The sequence below is a fragment of the Octodon degus genome, unplaced genomic scaffold, assembly GCF_000260255.1.
Source record: "Octodon degus isolate 3935 unplaced genomic scaffold, OctDeg1.0 scaffold00061, whole genome shotgun sequence".
Lineage (NCBI taxonomy): Eukaryota > Metazoa > Chordata > Mammalia > Rodentia > Octodontidae > Octodon > Octodon degus.
The window spans coordinates 5,898,502-5,913,793 of NW_004524637.1; the positions used below are offsets into that span (position 1 = coordinate 5,898,502).

At 39.5% G+C, this 15,292-nt stretch overlaps 1 protein-coding gene across 1 annotated transcript in view; it reads left to right on the forward strand.

Moving 5' to 3' along the window:
* Positions 1–15,292, forward strand: part of Mei4 (meiotic double-stranded break formation protein 4) — a 201,324-nt gene that overhangs the window by 72,051 nt on the left and 113,981 nt on the right. Inside the window, exon 3 of the mRNA XM_023718659.1 lies at positions 10,563–11,089. Within this exon, the coding sequence (XP_023574427.1) occupies positions 10,563–11,089 (527 nt within the window). The remainder of the gene's footprint in view (positions 1–10,562; positions 11,090–15,292) is intronic.

Below are 15,292 nucleotides of genomic sequence, written 5' to 3' on the forward strand. Positions count from 1 at the left end.
ATACAGGCAGTCTTATAGCCAAAATAATCAGTAAGAACTTACATCTATCATATTTATCGCGCATAACTCTCAAGTCTGAAATACGAGAAAATGTCACTGACCTTCAGGAATTTATGGTCCAGTTGTAAGGAGCAAGACACACTGAAGAGCGTTACATATAAAGTAATGCATATAATGAGTGTGGTCTTGTAACTGTTATCCATTGTTATTCTGTTGATTGATTCATTAACCAGCAATAACACTTCAATTTTGGGATGACTGCAGGTGAACAAGACAAAGGTAATACAATTTAGAATTCCATGGTGGAGTTAGACAGTGATAATGTATTTAGTAGAAGGTGTCACTACACAGCTTGGATTCATAGTGATCCTCCTGTTTTCAGCCTCTCCAGCTCTGGGATTACAGGTATGCATCACCATGCCTGGTCAGTGAGCCTCACCCTAAGGAGGCAGAGCTCTGACTCCTCTGCAGGGCTCTGAGGTAAGTGTGCTAAGTGAGCCAGAAGAGCCCCAGTGTGATTAGAGAGAAGGAGGCATAGTAGGTTGAGGTGGGCAGGCCATGGCCTGTGTGGAGCTTGTCCTAGTAGGGTGGGCCTTTGGTCATTGGGAACCTGTTGGTGAGCACTAGCTCAAAGTTTTCCAAGTCCTGCTCTAGCTGCTGTGTGGAATGGCTTGTCAGTGGGCATCTAAGGCTGTGGTTCATTAGTGATGCAGTAGTGCTGTGGACTGAAGGAGAGTGGCAGCCAGCATCATTGAGACTCTGCTTTCTCAAAACACAAAATAAGTGACAAAATGATCCTGCATAGGGAACAGCTAGAAGTGAACTTTGAAAGATTCAACAGATTACCATGATGGGAAAGAAAAGAAATAAGACCAACACTTCATGAGAGTCATGGCAGAGAATGAGATGGCATAGATGGGGCATGCCCACTTCTGTGCTCCTCAAAGAATAGCATGGTGGAAATAAATTAACGTAACGTGGGTCTCCCTTTGGAACCATCTAAGAATTTTGTCATAAGCTCATGCTTAGATGTTCCAATGTGCTTGATATGAGATGTGGGTTTGGATTGGGGTTTGTAAAAAATCTAAAGCTACTCTAATGAGCAGAAAAAGTAAGATCTTCAGTAAAAGCACTTATTGCTTAGAAATTTTGAGTTCAGCAGGAAAGTAGCAAAACAGACTGAGGGCATACCTTGAGTAGTAGAGGAAAACAGTGCTTTGGGGATGCCCTCAGTTATCTCTACCTTTTTAATTCATTGTGTGGAATACCAGCAGTGTAGATAACGGAAAATAAAAGAATCCTCTCCCCTCAAAGTATTTAAAATAAAAATTCCTGGAACTCCCCCACACCTTGAAACACTAAGCATCTCTGTCTAGGAATACTTAATTTTAGTATGGTTCCCTTTATGACATAAATTAGACAAACACTGGACTGTGTAAAAACCTCATTGCTTTTTTTTTTCAGAACTGGGGATTGAACTCAAACCCTTGTGCTTGCCAGGGAAACACTTATTCTACTGAGCCATCTCCCAAGCCCTGCATTCATTTTCTAAGTAGAAAAGGTGGAGTAATGTTATAGCTGTGTCTAGGTGCCCTCCCCTAAGCCTCCTGCACCCATGGGTGGGGCTTTGTCAGAGGTGACTGAATCTAGAGTGTGATTGATTAGTAGTGCAATGCTAGGATTAAAGGAACAAGAAGTAAAGGAGCTAGGATTACAGGTGGGTGATTACTAAATCAGTGCAGATTGCTGTGGTGCTGCTCTAGTCTCTATGACTTAGACACAACATGAGGGACAGAAAGAGGCTTGTCTTCTCCCTTGTGGTCTTTGCTGCCTTCTGCCTACCATAAACTGTTCTCCTCTGTGAGGCCACTGTCCTTGGAGCTAGCAGATTAGGGACTGAAACTTCCACAGACTGAACTAAATAAACATTTTCTTCTTTACCTTGTGGGTGTTGGGTACTTAATCTCAGCAAGGAGAAAAAAAACATAACACAGGTGCATTGGTAAGAAGGATGGTGTGCCCAGGTAACCTAGCTTGGGAGGTTCGAGCAATCATTAACCTTTTAAAGATACAGCCAAGAATACAGATGAGAATAATTCAAATCCTATAGAGCCTAGGCCAAAGTGAGCTTGGATGCATAATAGGATACAGAGTCAGACCAGTTCTCTTGGAAGGAGGCTTGGTCCGGGAGAGGGTTGGTGCTCAGAGGAAGGTAAGGGTTAGTCTATGGAGAAAGCTGTAGGACTTGGGACTCACGAGAAGAGAGGTGAACACAGACTTTGATGCACTATTTTTATAGTTTATGTGGGTTCCTCAGAATGTTGCTGTGTCTTCACCCACACTTGTGAATACAAGGTAAGCCGGTGCTTTCAGTGGTTCACTGTGTCATGGGCTGTATCTTTATGATTTTGATGTTACACTTTAGGGTCGTGGTACTGGAAGCACAGTGTCTGCCTTGTCGGACCTAACTGTCCTGTTTGTTAGGAAACAGAATTAGGGCTCTCATCTGTACTGAACATCTTTGTGGATTCCAGAGAGAGCTGGTCCTTGTCAGCCCTTGGTTTTGCTCTATATCTTTTTTTTTCCTTCAGAGCAACTATTTTATTCATTTAGTCAGCACTTCTCTTCAGTGTTGGTACAAATAGGGTGGAGAGCATGGAGATGTGAGACCGGATCTGGTCACGTAGGCTCATGGGAGCAGAGTTAAATATACCAAGTGAGACTTTATGGTCTGGAGAAAGACATTAGTGCTCAGAGGAAAGAGGGAGCATGCTTATTTTGTCTTACAGAGCAGAAATTTTAGGAGTCTTTTTGGAAGATTGCTGATCTTAAAGTCTGAACAGGATTTGGAGAGCTGTGGGTACTAGAGTATTTCAGGCAAGTACAGAAAATGTACAGATACAGCAGTCTACTGAAAGATAGCCTGATTTGACTTTGCATACAGCATATGAAGGAATATTCTGGAAAAGAAGAAAAAAATTATGGTGAAGCCTATTAAGAGGTAGAATAGCCAGTGCGTAATGTGCTTTATTAAGTCCGCAGTGAAGAGTCTGGAAATTTTCTAGTAGGAAAATAGAAGGGAAGCTTAAATTTATTGAGACTGTGCTACACCTTGGCTGGGCACTATGCTTTCCATAGTTATTCCAAAAGATGACAGATAAGGGTTATTTAGGCAGAGCAGTTGGATGGGAAACAGAAATATTACTCTCAGAGCCCAGGCCTTTTTAAATGGAATTACTTTGGCATAGAATGTTTTAATATAAAATGTTTTATATTAATAATCATTAATTAATATAAAATGTTTTGATTTGTTGAGTAAATATCCTTGAGCTCTTACTTAATTTTACCTGCTGTGGAATATGGCAGTAAGCAAGGCTTCCAGGTCTCCCTTGGAGCACACATTCTGAGGGCAAGGACGAAATACAGTGGTGGGAAGTAATCAGGCCATGGTTGAGTGTTCCTTGGAAATGTAGAGTGATGTGGAGGATTGACCCAGCTGCTTCTTTAAGTGGGTGGCCAGGGAGTGCCTCTGTCTAGAAGTAACACTTAAAGAGATGCTTGAATGACAACAGAATTCAGTCTTGAGAGGGATGGGTCTGAGGGTGGAGAAGTGTTCTGTGCAAAGAGAATGTTTAACACAAAGGAGAAGTCTACAATGGCAACAAGCTTAGGGACTTCAAGAATAAAGATTGAGGCAGGACCACTAGTGTTTTTTAGTAAATGGAAGTCAGGGATGAAGTTGATAACCAAATTTCAAACCTTAGAACGTAAAGAGTGCAACAGTGTTTTCAGGAAATTGTTTGAAGTCCACACAAAGGCAGTGCTCTGTTCTGGACATAGGAAGGTTCAGAGTCTGAGGTCTTTGATGTTGAGATAACAACCAACAGGGTGAGCAGGGATTTAAGGCTGGGGTGTAGTTCTGTTGTGGAGCACATGCCTAGCATGTGTGCAGTTCCAGGTTCAGTATCTAGTACTGAAAATAATTATTTATAATTAATTAAAGAGATAAAGGAGAGAGGAAGACTTGGAGATGAGAAATGGAACCATGATAAGGATAAGAAAGGAAAAAGGTTGTAAAGGGATAGAAAACGATCAAAATATTTGATATGCATATACCAGTTTCTCAGAATGAATATCACTGTTTTCTGTTACTATCATATACACACACGTGCACATATAAGAGAAGGGGAATGGGGGGCAGAGAGAAAAATAGATTGATCCATCTCCTGGTTTGAGCTTGTACATAGGTTGGGATTAGTCTATAGATTTGAAAGCCAGTGGCCAAAGGGAATTCTTTGAAGCTGTTAGAAAGGTGGATACAACCAATAGCACTGAAGGAGGGGTATAGTTAAGACCTAAAATATCCCCAATTCCTGTGTGTTTGGAGGATGACTGGATCATGGAGGCTTTGAACTTACTAGCAGATTCATCTGTCCATGAGCCCCGGAGCCTGACTTAGTCTTCAGTAGTGGGCCAGGTAGGAGGCGTGAGGCTCTGAGTGTGTGACCTAGGAAAGTTGCTTCTTGTGCACAGTGCTTCCACAGGAGGAGATAGCTGTGGTGCAGTGGTAAGGATGGCTCCTGCAGGAAGCTAGGGAATGGCCTGGGAGAGAGGGAGGCAACTGGGAGGTCCAGAGTCTGAGCACCCCAAAACAGGAAGGGTGGTGTTCTCCGTATTTTAGGACAGAGTTGGCCAATTTTCTTTCATGAAACGAATGCAGTGAGGATGATCCAGCCATGACAAATCATTCCACTCACTTTAATTTTTATATATTTAATATTGCTTCTTTTGGTGCAACCCAAGTTAAAATGGTAATCCACATTGCTAGAGTGGGATTAAACTCAGTTCATTCCTTTTCTTCACTAACATTCTCAGTCATGCTTGCAAGATGCTAAAATGCTTCCTTCAAGAGACAGAAGTCAAACATTTGCTTTCAAAGGAAATGCTGTCATTTCAAAGATGAATCACACTTTAAAATACCATTTTCAATTTGACCACCAGGTGGCATAAACATTATTTTTACAGTTTTCATCACATCAGTTCATGTCAGTATTATTACGAGGAAATCATAGTTGATATATGTTGACATTGGAGAAAATCTAAGTGTTTCTTTGGGCTCACCATGTATATCTACAGCTGTAGTTTTGGACACATATTCAGATCACCAGATAGCCCAATGGGAAGGCTGACATCAGACAATGAAATACCCATATTCATAAGCTGCCTTCCAGAGTCTACCCTTTTCAGTAGGAAGTCCTAGTCCTTCCAGAACCAGTTAATAATAAAATAATTGAGGCACATATGAGGATGAAACAGGCTGGGGCAGTGTGTTGTGGTTTGGGTTTTTTCCTTTTTCTCAGGCTGGGAGAGCAGAGACAATTCACGAGAATTTGAAACAGGTCTTGAAAAGTAAGTGCAATCCTGGGTGAGAGCATCAAAGTACAGCAGCCAGGGGTAACAACTAGTGCCTGTTGTGGGGAGTAGTAGGGTGGGTTTCAGTGAGCTCTAAGCATTTTAGTCTTTCTTTCACAGCAGTAGGGTAATGATGAGAATAAGGCTGTAGGCTGTACACTCAGAACTTTTGTGCTTTCACAGAACTGTGGAGGACCCTGGTCTGTAAGTAAGGGAACCCTGGGGAGGACTTCGCAACAGAGGTGCTATGCTCCAGGAGTATTTCAGCACGTGCATCAGAGAGGAGGAGAGAGCTACAGGCAGGCAGGCCGGCCAGTGAGGGGAGCATATTGAATTAATTGCTTCAAGATTGGATGATGGTGTGAACTGAAGGAGTGTTATGGTTTGTGTCTAGTTGACCCCCCAAAGCCTCATGCAGTCATGGGGTGGACTTCCAGAGTTGGTGTTTAACTCATGATCCACTGGGATTATGGGTGTGAATACTACACTCAGCTTGTGGCGGAGAGCCTGAATGCAACTTAAGGAGACAGACTTGCTCTCTGTAGCCATTGTTGCTGCTATACCTCCCTTTGCTGTCTGCTCTTTGCTATCACCATGAAAGGTTGCTCTCTGCCATGTGCTGCTCTGCCTTAGAGCCACTTGAGTGTGGACTGAAGCTTCCAGTAACTGTGAGCTAAATACACCTTTCCTTCCTTAATTTTGACTGTTGGGTATTTGTCCCAGCAGTGAGAGAAGAGTAACTGAGACAAGGGGAAGGTACTGGGGAAAGACAGATTCAAATTTGTGATGGTTATTTTATGTGTCTTTTTTTTTAATGTGTCAGTTTTATAGAGCAGTGAGGCACTTAGAAATTTGGCCAAATGTCATTCTGTGTGCTGAGTTCTGTGTGCTGAGGCTTTGGACGAGACTCCATTGGTGGGTAGGCTGAACAAATCGGATTGGGTACACTCAGAACTCCCTGATGCCAGTTGACCTCCATCAATTAGAACCTGGAATAGAGCAGAACAGCTATGTTTCCTTCAAGTGAGGGGGCCACCTCTTCTTTCCCACCGACCTGACAGTGGAGCATGGGTCCTTTCCTGCGCTGAGAGTCCATAATTGTGCTTGTGCCCCCCACCCCACCCACATGTACACAAACTCACTGGGGATGCAGTGTGTGTGTTTTGCTTCTCTGAAGAAACCCAGTCCATGTGCAGAAGGTTGGGTCAGTGTAACATGGGATTTCACTGTACATGGAGGGTAGCAGGGAAGAACCAGCCCAGGATGATCCGTCACCTTTGGTCTAGTAGCAGGAGATCAATAATGATGTTTTTTTTTTTTTTGGTGGCACTGGGGATAGAACTCAGGCTTTTGCGCTTGCCAGGCAAGCGCTTTTTCTACTGAGCTATCTCCCCGGCCTCTGAGATCAATACTGATGAAACAGTGGACTCCGTATAAACCAAGCTTTTGGCTTCATGAAAGCCAGAGTATGAAGTCACAAACCAAAAGAAGGCAATTAGGTGAGTTTTTACTGGAGATAAGTTTCCTCTGGTAGGTGAATCTGAAGAGTGAAGTATCCACTGGACCACCAGTGCAGAGCTTTTAATGGGTAAACAGAACTCTGGAATTTCCAGCTACTTAGTGGTGACCTGCCATGGGTGGCTCTGTGAATTTGAAATGACCAGGTAGAACTCAGGTGCTATTTCCCAGTGTCTCTGAGTGGTTTAAAAGAAACTGGGAGTTTAGGGAAAAAATTGCTTATTTTGGATTTAAATTCCTCAAAACTCAGAAGCTTAGTCAAAAAGGGTTACAACTCCCTTTAGTAGGAGTGGATCTGTTCTCTGTGCTGCCTGAAGTTTTCCTTGGTCCAGATTCCCAGTTAAGTACCTGTTCATGTTTAAGTTTTAGCAGCCTGGCTGATACCCAGCTTTCTTTCATGCCCTTTCCCTAGCTTGTTGCCTTCTTCATGGCTAACTAAATAAACTTTTTTTTACAATGATGTCACCTGAAATAGGTAATACATAGGCCAGATATAAATTGTGTATGCAGTGCACAAAAGTGATTTTTTTCAGTTTCATGACGTTCATGGGTCTTGTAGGAAATACAGAAAGATTCCCTTTAAGCATTTGGATCTGTAGATTTAGTATTATTGAGGAGGGAATGTAGAAATAAGTGAGAAAAGGCAACACGAATTAAGAGAGTTAAGGTGGTTATAAAGGTTCTTGAGGACAGTTTGAAATACATTCATTCTTGACCAAGGGGTAGGCATTCCTGGGGAAGGATGTGGAACAGAAGGGTACCAGCTCTATTTTGTAGAATATATTTGAGATTCACTATGAAATAGTAAATGGATTTAAGATGAAATTAAATCTGTTGGGAACAACCCGCTTGGGCCCCCTTTCTGTCCCTCTCTTGTACAGGATCTTTCTTTCCCTCAGTAAATATATTCTACTCATAACCTCCAAAAAAATAATAATAAAATAAAAAATAAAATCTGTAAGAAAATAAAAGGGGTAAGGGTTTATAAAAATGGAATAGAAGGTCCATACTATCCAAAGGTATGTCTCTTATAGACAGAATCTGTAAGTTTTTATATAGCTTTTAATTAATATATAATTCAGCATACTTCTGCACATAATTTCATACTTTAATAAAGATTTCTAGTAAACAGGTAGGTCACATGCTCTCAGTTGAAAGATACTGCATCAATCACACAAAACTAATAAGTTGAAGAGATTCATTTTGCTCAACTTTAGTCTCTCTTGGAAAAATTAGAAATTACATAGGATCTGTAGTCACAGGTCTTTGTTCTTTCTTTTTTTTTTTTTACTTTGAGTGCAATGCTCTGTTAGCTACACTTTGAGATTTGTATTGAAAACGTACATCTAATCAAGTATATAGATTCTTAATGTAACTATGAAATAATCACTTTAAATGGGTATGTTTCTGTATATTTTCATGTTATAACTCTACCAAGGATGAACATTTTAAAGTCTTATCTTTATGAATGAATATATCATTTATCAGTATTGTCAGATATAATCAGTAGTATCACTTAAAATGTTTAATCCTAAGAAATTGATTTTTTCTGTTTTTCATAATATGAGTCACACTTGCCTATCATTAGTTACAATATTATTATGTGGTCAGTGGTTTCCTGGGGCATAAATGAATGCAGTGTAAATTGTAGTTCATCAAAACTTTCAATCTTGAGGACAGATAGGAGAGGAAATTAGTGATCTAGTACAAGAGGTAGAAATAGCACACAAGAAACTATTTCTCTGCTAGTTCTGTTGTTTTCTGAAACATTTTAAGTTAACTCCTATAATAGTCATACTTTACATTTACTCTGCCTACTTACATATCTATTTAAGCTGATCTCTGTAATTTGTTTGTGTGATTGTTGTGGTTTTGTGTAAATTGCCAAAGAGTTGATCTGGGCTCAGGTCATGGTGGGATGAGAGGAGAGGATGTGTGAAAGCCAGCAGAAAGGTACAGATAATTGTACTGCTAATTTCTATTAGTTCAATGAAAGGAAAAGTTAGTGTTTGTATTATTTGACCAATTTTTCATGCCTGTGTCTTGTAATCTGAGCAACTACTTCAGCAATACCACTGTGCAATATAGTAATGAGTATTAATTTTTTATCTTGTTTTGAAGTTCTGTGATCATTTTTATTCTCTTTAAAAAAATAGAAGAAAATTAAAATCAGACCATTTCCCTTTCCTGTTTTACATCCTTTCATAACTCATTCCTACTCTTGATGACAGAAATACTTTTTTTGGTAGTGTTTGGTATCACTGTGCAGTTCATACTTGTAATGATCCTCCTGTCTCAGACTCCTCAGTACTGGGATTATAGGTGTGAACCACCACACCCAGTTTTGGTGGCTGGCACAGTAGCATGGCATGTGGAACTGAGCATGGAACCCAAGTCTGTGCTTGCCAGGGAAACATTTATGCTGAAGAGCTATCTCCCCAGCCCCCAGAAATACTTGTCATACTTCATAGATATGTGCTTTCAAATATTCAGTAATGACCTTTCAGTTGGTTTCAATTTTGTTTTCATATTTGTTATAATTTAAAAATATCTACCATACTTGAGCAAGATGTGGCAGGCATATGTGTAATCCCGGCATACTCTGAGGCAGGACAATCACAAGTCCGAGCCCAGCGTAGGCCACTTAGCAACTTAGTTGAAGCCCTGGGTCATAATAAGAAACAAACAAGGGTTGTGGTGAAGGTCCTGCTTTACATCTCTAGTACGACAAAAAAGCCAGCCACCTTTTTAGCTTTTATGTGTTTAGGATGGTGTGCCTATCAGGGCTTTCCTCCTCCTTACCACACATTTGAAGAACCAACATGTGGCAAAGATTAATTACCAATTCCAGAAAGGATGGAATTGAACTCTGTAGTTACCAGGTTTATCATTTGCTGTCTACACATAGAGACAGTGCAAATGTGTAATCTGTACATCAGGTATTTTTGAATGTGTGTGTGCTTTTGTATACATATGTGCACTTTCTCCAAAAGAGTATTCTTGTTCTTCAAGTTTGAAATTCACTGTACACATGGTAGGATACACTCTAAGGTATTTTTTTTTTAATTTTTATTTATTTGGGTGTGTGTGTGTGTGTGGCCAGCTCAGCCCACCAGGGGGCGGGGTTGGCTGGCATGTGGTGCTGGGGGATTGAGCCGCAGTCCCTGTGCTTTGCTAAGCTTGTTCTAAGTAGGTGCTTTAGACCACTGAGCCATCTCACCAGTCCCTCTAAGTTTCTTAATACATGCTATATGATTGGTTATTTTCTGGACTCTGACCTCTTGTGCTTTCTGTGAATGTGGCCTCCAGCCACATGGGACTCCTCCCAGACTTGCAGCTCTCTGTTTCCTTTTGTACCTCTCTGTTTCCTGTGCTCTCTCTTGCACTTACCCCTTCAGGCCTGGAGTTCTCCTGCCATTTACATTCCCTCACTCTAACTGAGCTTTTGTCTCTGCATTGTAAGTACATCCAGTATCACCTCTTTCCTCAGTTTTTATGGCACTTGTTAAATGTGTAGCAAATCTTTACATCCTCAACTTAGTATTTAAAGTAAGGAAAAAGCAGTGTTCTCTTTTAATGTGATGAAATTTAAACTATAGGAAAGATAATCCTTGTATTCCTTTCTGTTTCAGGAAAACTAACTTCCCAGGAACTTAAAAATCCTGAAAATGCGTTAACTCATACGGAAGATTCTGGGTATGATTTATCAAGTGAGTGGGAAACAGATCTTTCAGAGTTATCCCAGCACTTTGTGGAGAGCTACAGTTCCCCATCCCGTCTACCACTGCCTCTTGTGAAAAAGCTCCAGGCTACTCCAGAAAGTCCTCTGTCATCTCACATGAAATTTTTGCAACATCTGCTTACACTGAAGAATGTGACTGAATCAGGTAGTCTGGTGTTCACAGACTTGGCCTGTTCTGAAGAGGACTCTTCCATCGTCTCTGATTCTGTTTCTCAGATGCTTGACGGCCTGATCGTATTTTACCGTGACCGCAAACTTCCTTTTTCAAAGTTTTGGACAGAAGCTGTTGACACTTTAGCAAGACTCATCAATGACTGTAACTTCTCGAACCACATTTTGAAAACATGTTCTAAGAAGTTGGAAGAATTTGAAAATACCCTACTACAGGTTCTTATAGGAAGAAGCCATATAAACCGAGTGAGTAATAAAGCTCTCCTGTTAGTGAATGAGATGTTAGTAATTTAAGTGAATGTTCCATCTGGATAATCCTGCTATAGTCCGTTAGCCTCGTGGCTATTAATCATTACATCTCTGCCTTGGGCTTCAGATTGCTAAGATGTTGTTCTCTCCATTAGGGAACTCTGCTTCAAGTTTGTGCTTATGACTTTGAACTACTTTCTCTTATTTTTAATCCACATTCTTGGATTCTTTGCTTATGTTTTATGCTGTTTTTATTCAATTACTGTTGCTCAAGCCTCAGTACTTTTCAGAAAACTATTAACATTTAAGGTTTCCTGAAGTATGGCTTCTGTGAGTGCTGTGCTCCTGTAAAATGCCTGAGATAATCAATGTGAAGTGAGTGAGATTTATTTTGGCTCGTGTTTTCTGAGTTTTCAGTCAGTGGTCTCTTGGGATGCATTGCTTTGGGCCTGGGGTGAGGCAGATCATCATGGTAGGGAGTGTTGGTGGAGCAGAGCTTCTCCTGTTGTGGTGACCAGGAGCAAAGTGGGAGACAGGAAGGGATGAGTTAGCCATGTCCACATTAAGAGCACATTCCAAGTGACCCTAGGTCCTTCACTTGGCCTGTCAACACAGGTTCCAGTTCCTCCCTGCAGTGTCACAGGCTGGAAGCCAGTCCTGTATTACACAGTTTAGGGCACATGCCATTTCCAAGATGTAACATTTTCTACACAGCATAATCCTCTGTAGACCCTCTGTAAATGTAGATTAATTGAATAAATTTGCTGTGGAACACACCGTGTAAGGATTTCTTTTCTCTCTCTTTTTTAAAAAATTTTTTCCTTATTTGTGCAACATAACTTACGAAGTCTTACTCAAGGATTCTTTCTGAAGAAGAGGCATTTAGTTAATCTTAAGCAAGTTCATTGTTTGGCTCTTGAGACATAGTGGAGAGTTGTTTTTGTCATACTGTTTACTACCTTTTACAGTCTGATCTTTTGTTTCAAAATTGCAAATGGCCTTCACATTTTAGTTCATTACTGAAAACATCAAAGAAGAGCCCAAATGATCTAAAGCACTCACTGTAGTAAAATCACCAGATCTTGTTTCTTTGGAAACATCTTTGTGGTTTGTCCTCAATGCCGTAATTTAATGCAGTGTGGGTTTTATCTGAATTTTCAGAACCCTGATAAAATTTGATTCCACGAACTAATTTGTTTTATCTACGTTTGTTCTTTCTGTCTTAAGGTTTCATTTGATAATACTTTAAGACTTTTTTATTATGCTTTTGTCATTTAGGAATGATACTGTGTTAGTTTTCTCTTGTACTGAGACAAAATACCTGACACCCAGAGTTAAAGGAAGAAGTTTATTTAGCTCACAGTTTGTGGAGATTTCAGTCCCTAATCAGCTTGTTCCAAGGCAGAGTGGTACATGACAGAGGGCAGCAGTTCATGGCAGTGGAAAACAACAAAAGCAGCAAGCCAGCAAGAGAGAAGAAGCCTCTTTCTGCTCCAGTGTACTAGGATTAGGGTGAAGCCAGTCCAGCAGTCACCCACCCTTAATGCCAGCAACCTTAGTTGCATCATTGAACTGTGAATCAGTTCGAAGCTAGATTAATCCATCTCCATAAAACCCGCCCTCTGTGATCACATAAGGCTTTGGCTGGACAGACAGACACAAAACATAACAGGTACTGAATTTTGTGATTGTGACACCAGTTTTTTCCTGCTGGACTTTGTCAACTAGAAATTAAGTACTAGGTTTTCCATTGACACCATTAAGGTATGATTTGGGAGATTAAATTTCCAACATATGAGCCTTCAAGGACACAGACACATTGAAATTCTAGCAAATGTTGTACAATCTGTGACAATAAAGTTAGCAAATAATATTTCTTAATCGTTATAGTTCGCTCTTTCCTTTAAAATTATTTTAAATTGGTTCTGTGTGACTTGGAACCTTTCAGGTACTGGAGTTCATATACTTCAACATGGTCACTAGATGATACACATATTTTTTCCAGCTTGTCTTCCTCATATATGAGGTTCAGAGCTGGGCTTTTTTTTTTTTTGGTATATTTAGGGAGGGGTCTACAGGTTGTTCAGGGTTTCACTACTAGATCAGACTCATAGTGATACGCCTGTTTACATCCTCCCAAGAGCTGGGATTACAGGTGCACCACCACACCCAGTTGCCATCTTAGCGGGCCCGGGAGGCAGGGCTAGTACTGCAGGCCCGGGTATGGAACCCCAGCTGGGCATTTTTAAAGAGAATAAAATAATAGTAAAAAGTTAGAAACAGTGCAAAATTTCATTAAACAAATGATATAAATTCAACAGTGGTTGTTATATTTCTTACACCCATACATAAGTAGCCCTGAGAAGGAGAATTGCCGGAGTAGCTTGTGATGATGATACCGGTGAATCTCTGGGTTTTCATGCCATTTGTCACTGGTCCAGCTACTTCCGAGTAGTTGATGAACAGAAAACAAGAGACTAAATGACTGCTGGAGTGGTAATTGTGTTCAGAGGAAGTAGAATTATAAAATTGTTCTCCTCATTTACAGTAAGGGATGATGATTAATAAATGCATTTTAATGGTATTCTCTCTAGAGAGTTATTTTTTGTCCTGCCCAGCAAAAGCATTTCAACTAAATCAAAGTTTTGTCATTGTTGTCCTTATTTCCACCATATTAGCATCATTATCTGGGTATGTTTACAAATCTTGAGTCTTTATTGGCAAAATTGTCTAATATTTGCTATTTATGAATGCTTTTTAGACTTTTTTAGCTTTTCTCAAAAACAATCTTAAGAATATTCTGACATGATAATGCAATTCCTATTACTGCATTTTTATTGATCCTACTCTTGATACTTTAAAAACAAAATCATAATTTAGAAAAAATTCACTTTTAAGAAACTTCTATCCATAAATGGGAAGTGTTTGGTTAAATTGTATTGCTTAAAAACTAAGCCATTCTAATTGTTTCATTAAAGTGAACATTTGTTTGGACATTGTGATAGAAAAATTAATATTTTGTAATGGATTATACATTTTTATAATTCATATATAAATTTTATACATTTTACATATAATAAATTTTCAAAAAGTAGATAGTAGGTTCAGTAGTAAAATTATTCTGACTATAACTTAGTTTTCTGAAAAAATTATCAGTAACTGCTTAGTAACTTTCAAAATCTTTAGATTACCATTGTGAGTGGTAATTATTTTTGTTAGAGGCTATATGCGTTAAAGAGTGGAAAGTGGAAATAAAATGATCTGGAAATTGCTTTGATAATTCCCTAGGATTAACTTGGTGGAAATTATTTGTAAGTTTAAGAGGAAAATACGTTTGTGCTTTCTCAGATTTAGATAAATGCTTTTTCTTTTTGCCATTGTAGGTAGTTTTTATTTACTAAAAATAATTTAGCAATTGTTACCTCAAGTTTTTATCTTTTATTTTTTAAAAAGTAACTATGAATGTGGGACTGGAGAAATAATGTACAATGACTTTTTTAAAATGTGTGCTTGAAATCAAATGCCTTGCAGGGATCTGCACAGGCTCTCCACTGGGGTCCTGGGAAACAGTCCTCACTTAACTCGTTCTTCAGCTTGCTTCTACTTACCTGAGAAGTGTGGTGCCTTCACCACTAGCCAGAATTCACAGGGCCAGGAATGCTGAAGTTTTCCATCTTTAATGAGCTTTATTTGTCTGACATCTTAGCTTCTCTTATATTATTGACCTCCCAAGTAAATCTGGATTTCAAGTGTATTATTTCTGTAATATAAACATCATGAGTTATCTTAGCATTATACGGCTGGCTGGCTTTCTTTCTTTCTTACTACTGCTGTCTTTCTTTATAGGCTATCATATGATACTGTAGTACTATCACAAGGCTGTTTTACAATCATAATATGCACGATAATATTTAATTCTTTAATGATTATTTTTATCATTTTTCTCTGACAAGTGGAAATGATTATATTAAATTAAATGTAAAAAATATATATTTTATCATTGTGCTTTTGGGCAATTAAAGTATGTTGCTAAATTTTAGATATATAATACTATATTTAGTTATTTAGAAAACATTTTCCGGAGGGCCTGGCCTTATCTCAGTTGTTTAAATGGCTGCTTCCACAAAGCTGTCAGCCTCAGGTTGCTGTAGTTCGATCCCCACAACACACCAGCCAGCCAAACCACCCCTTAGGGCATTT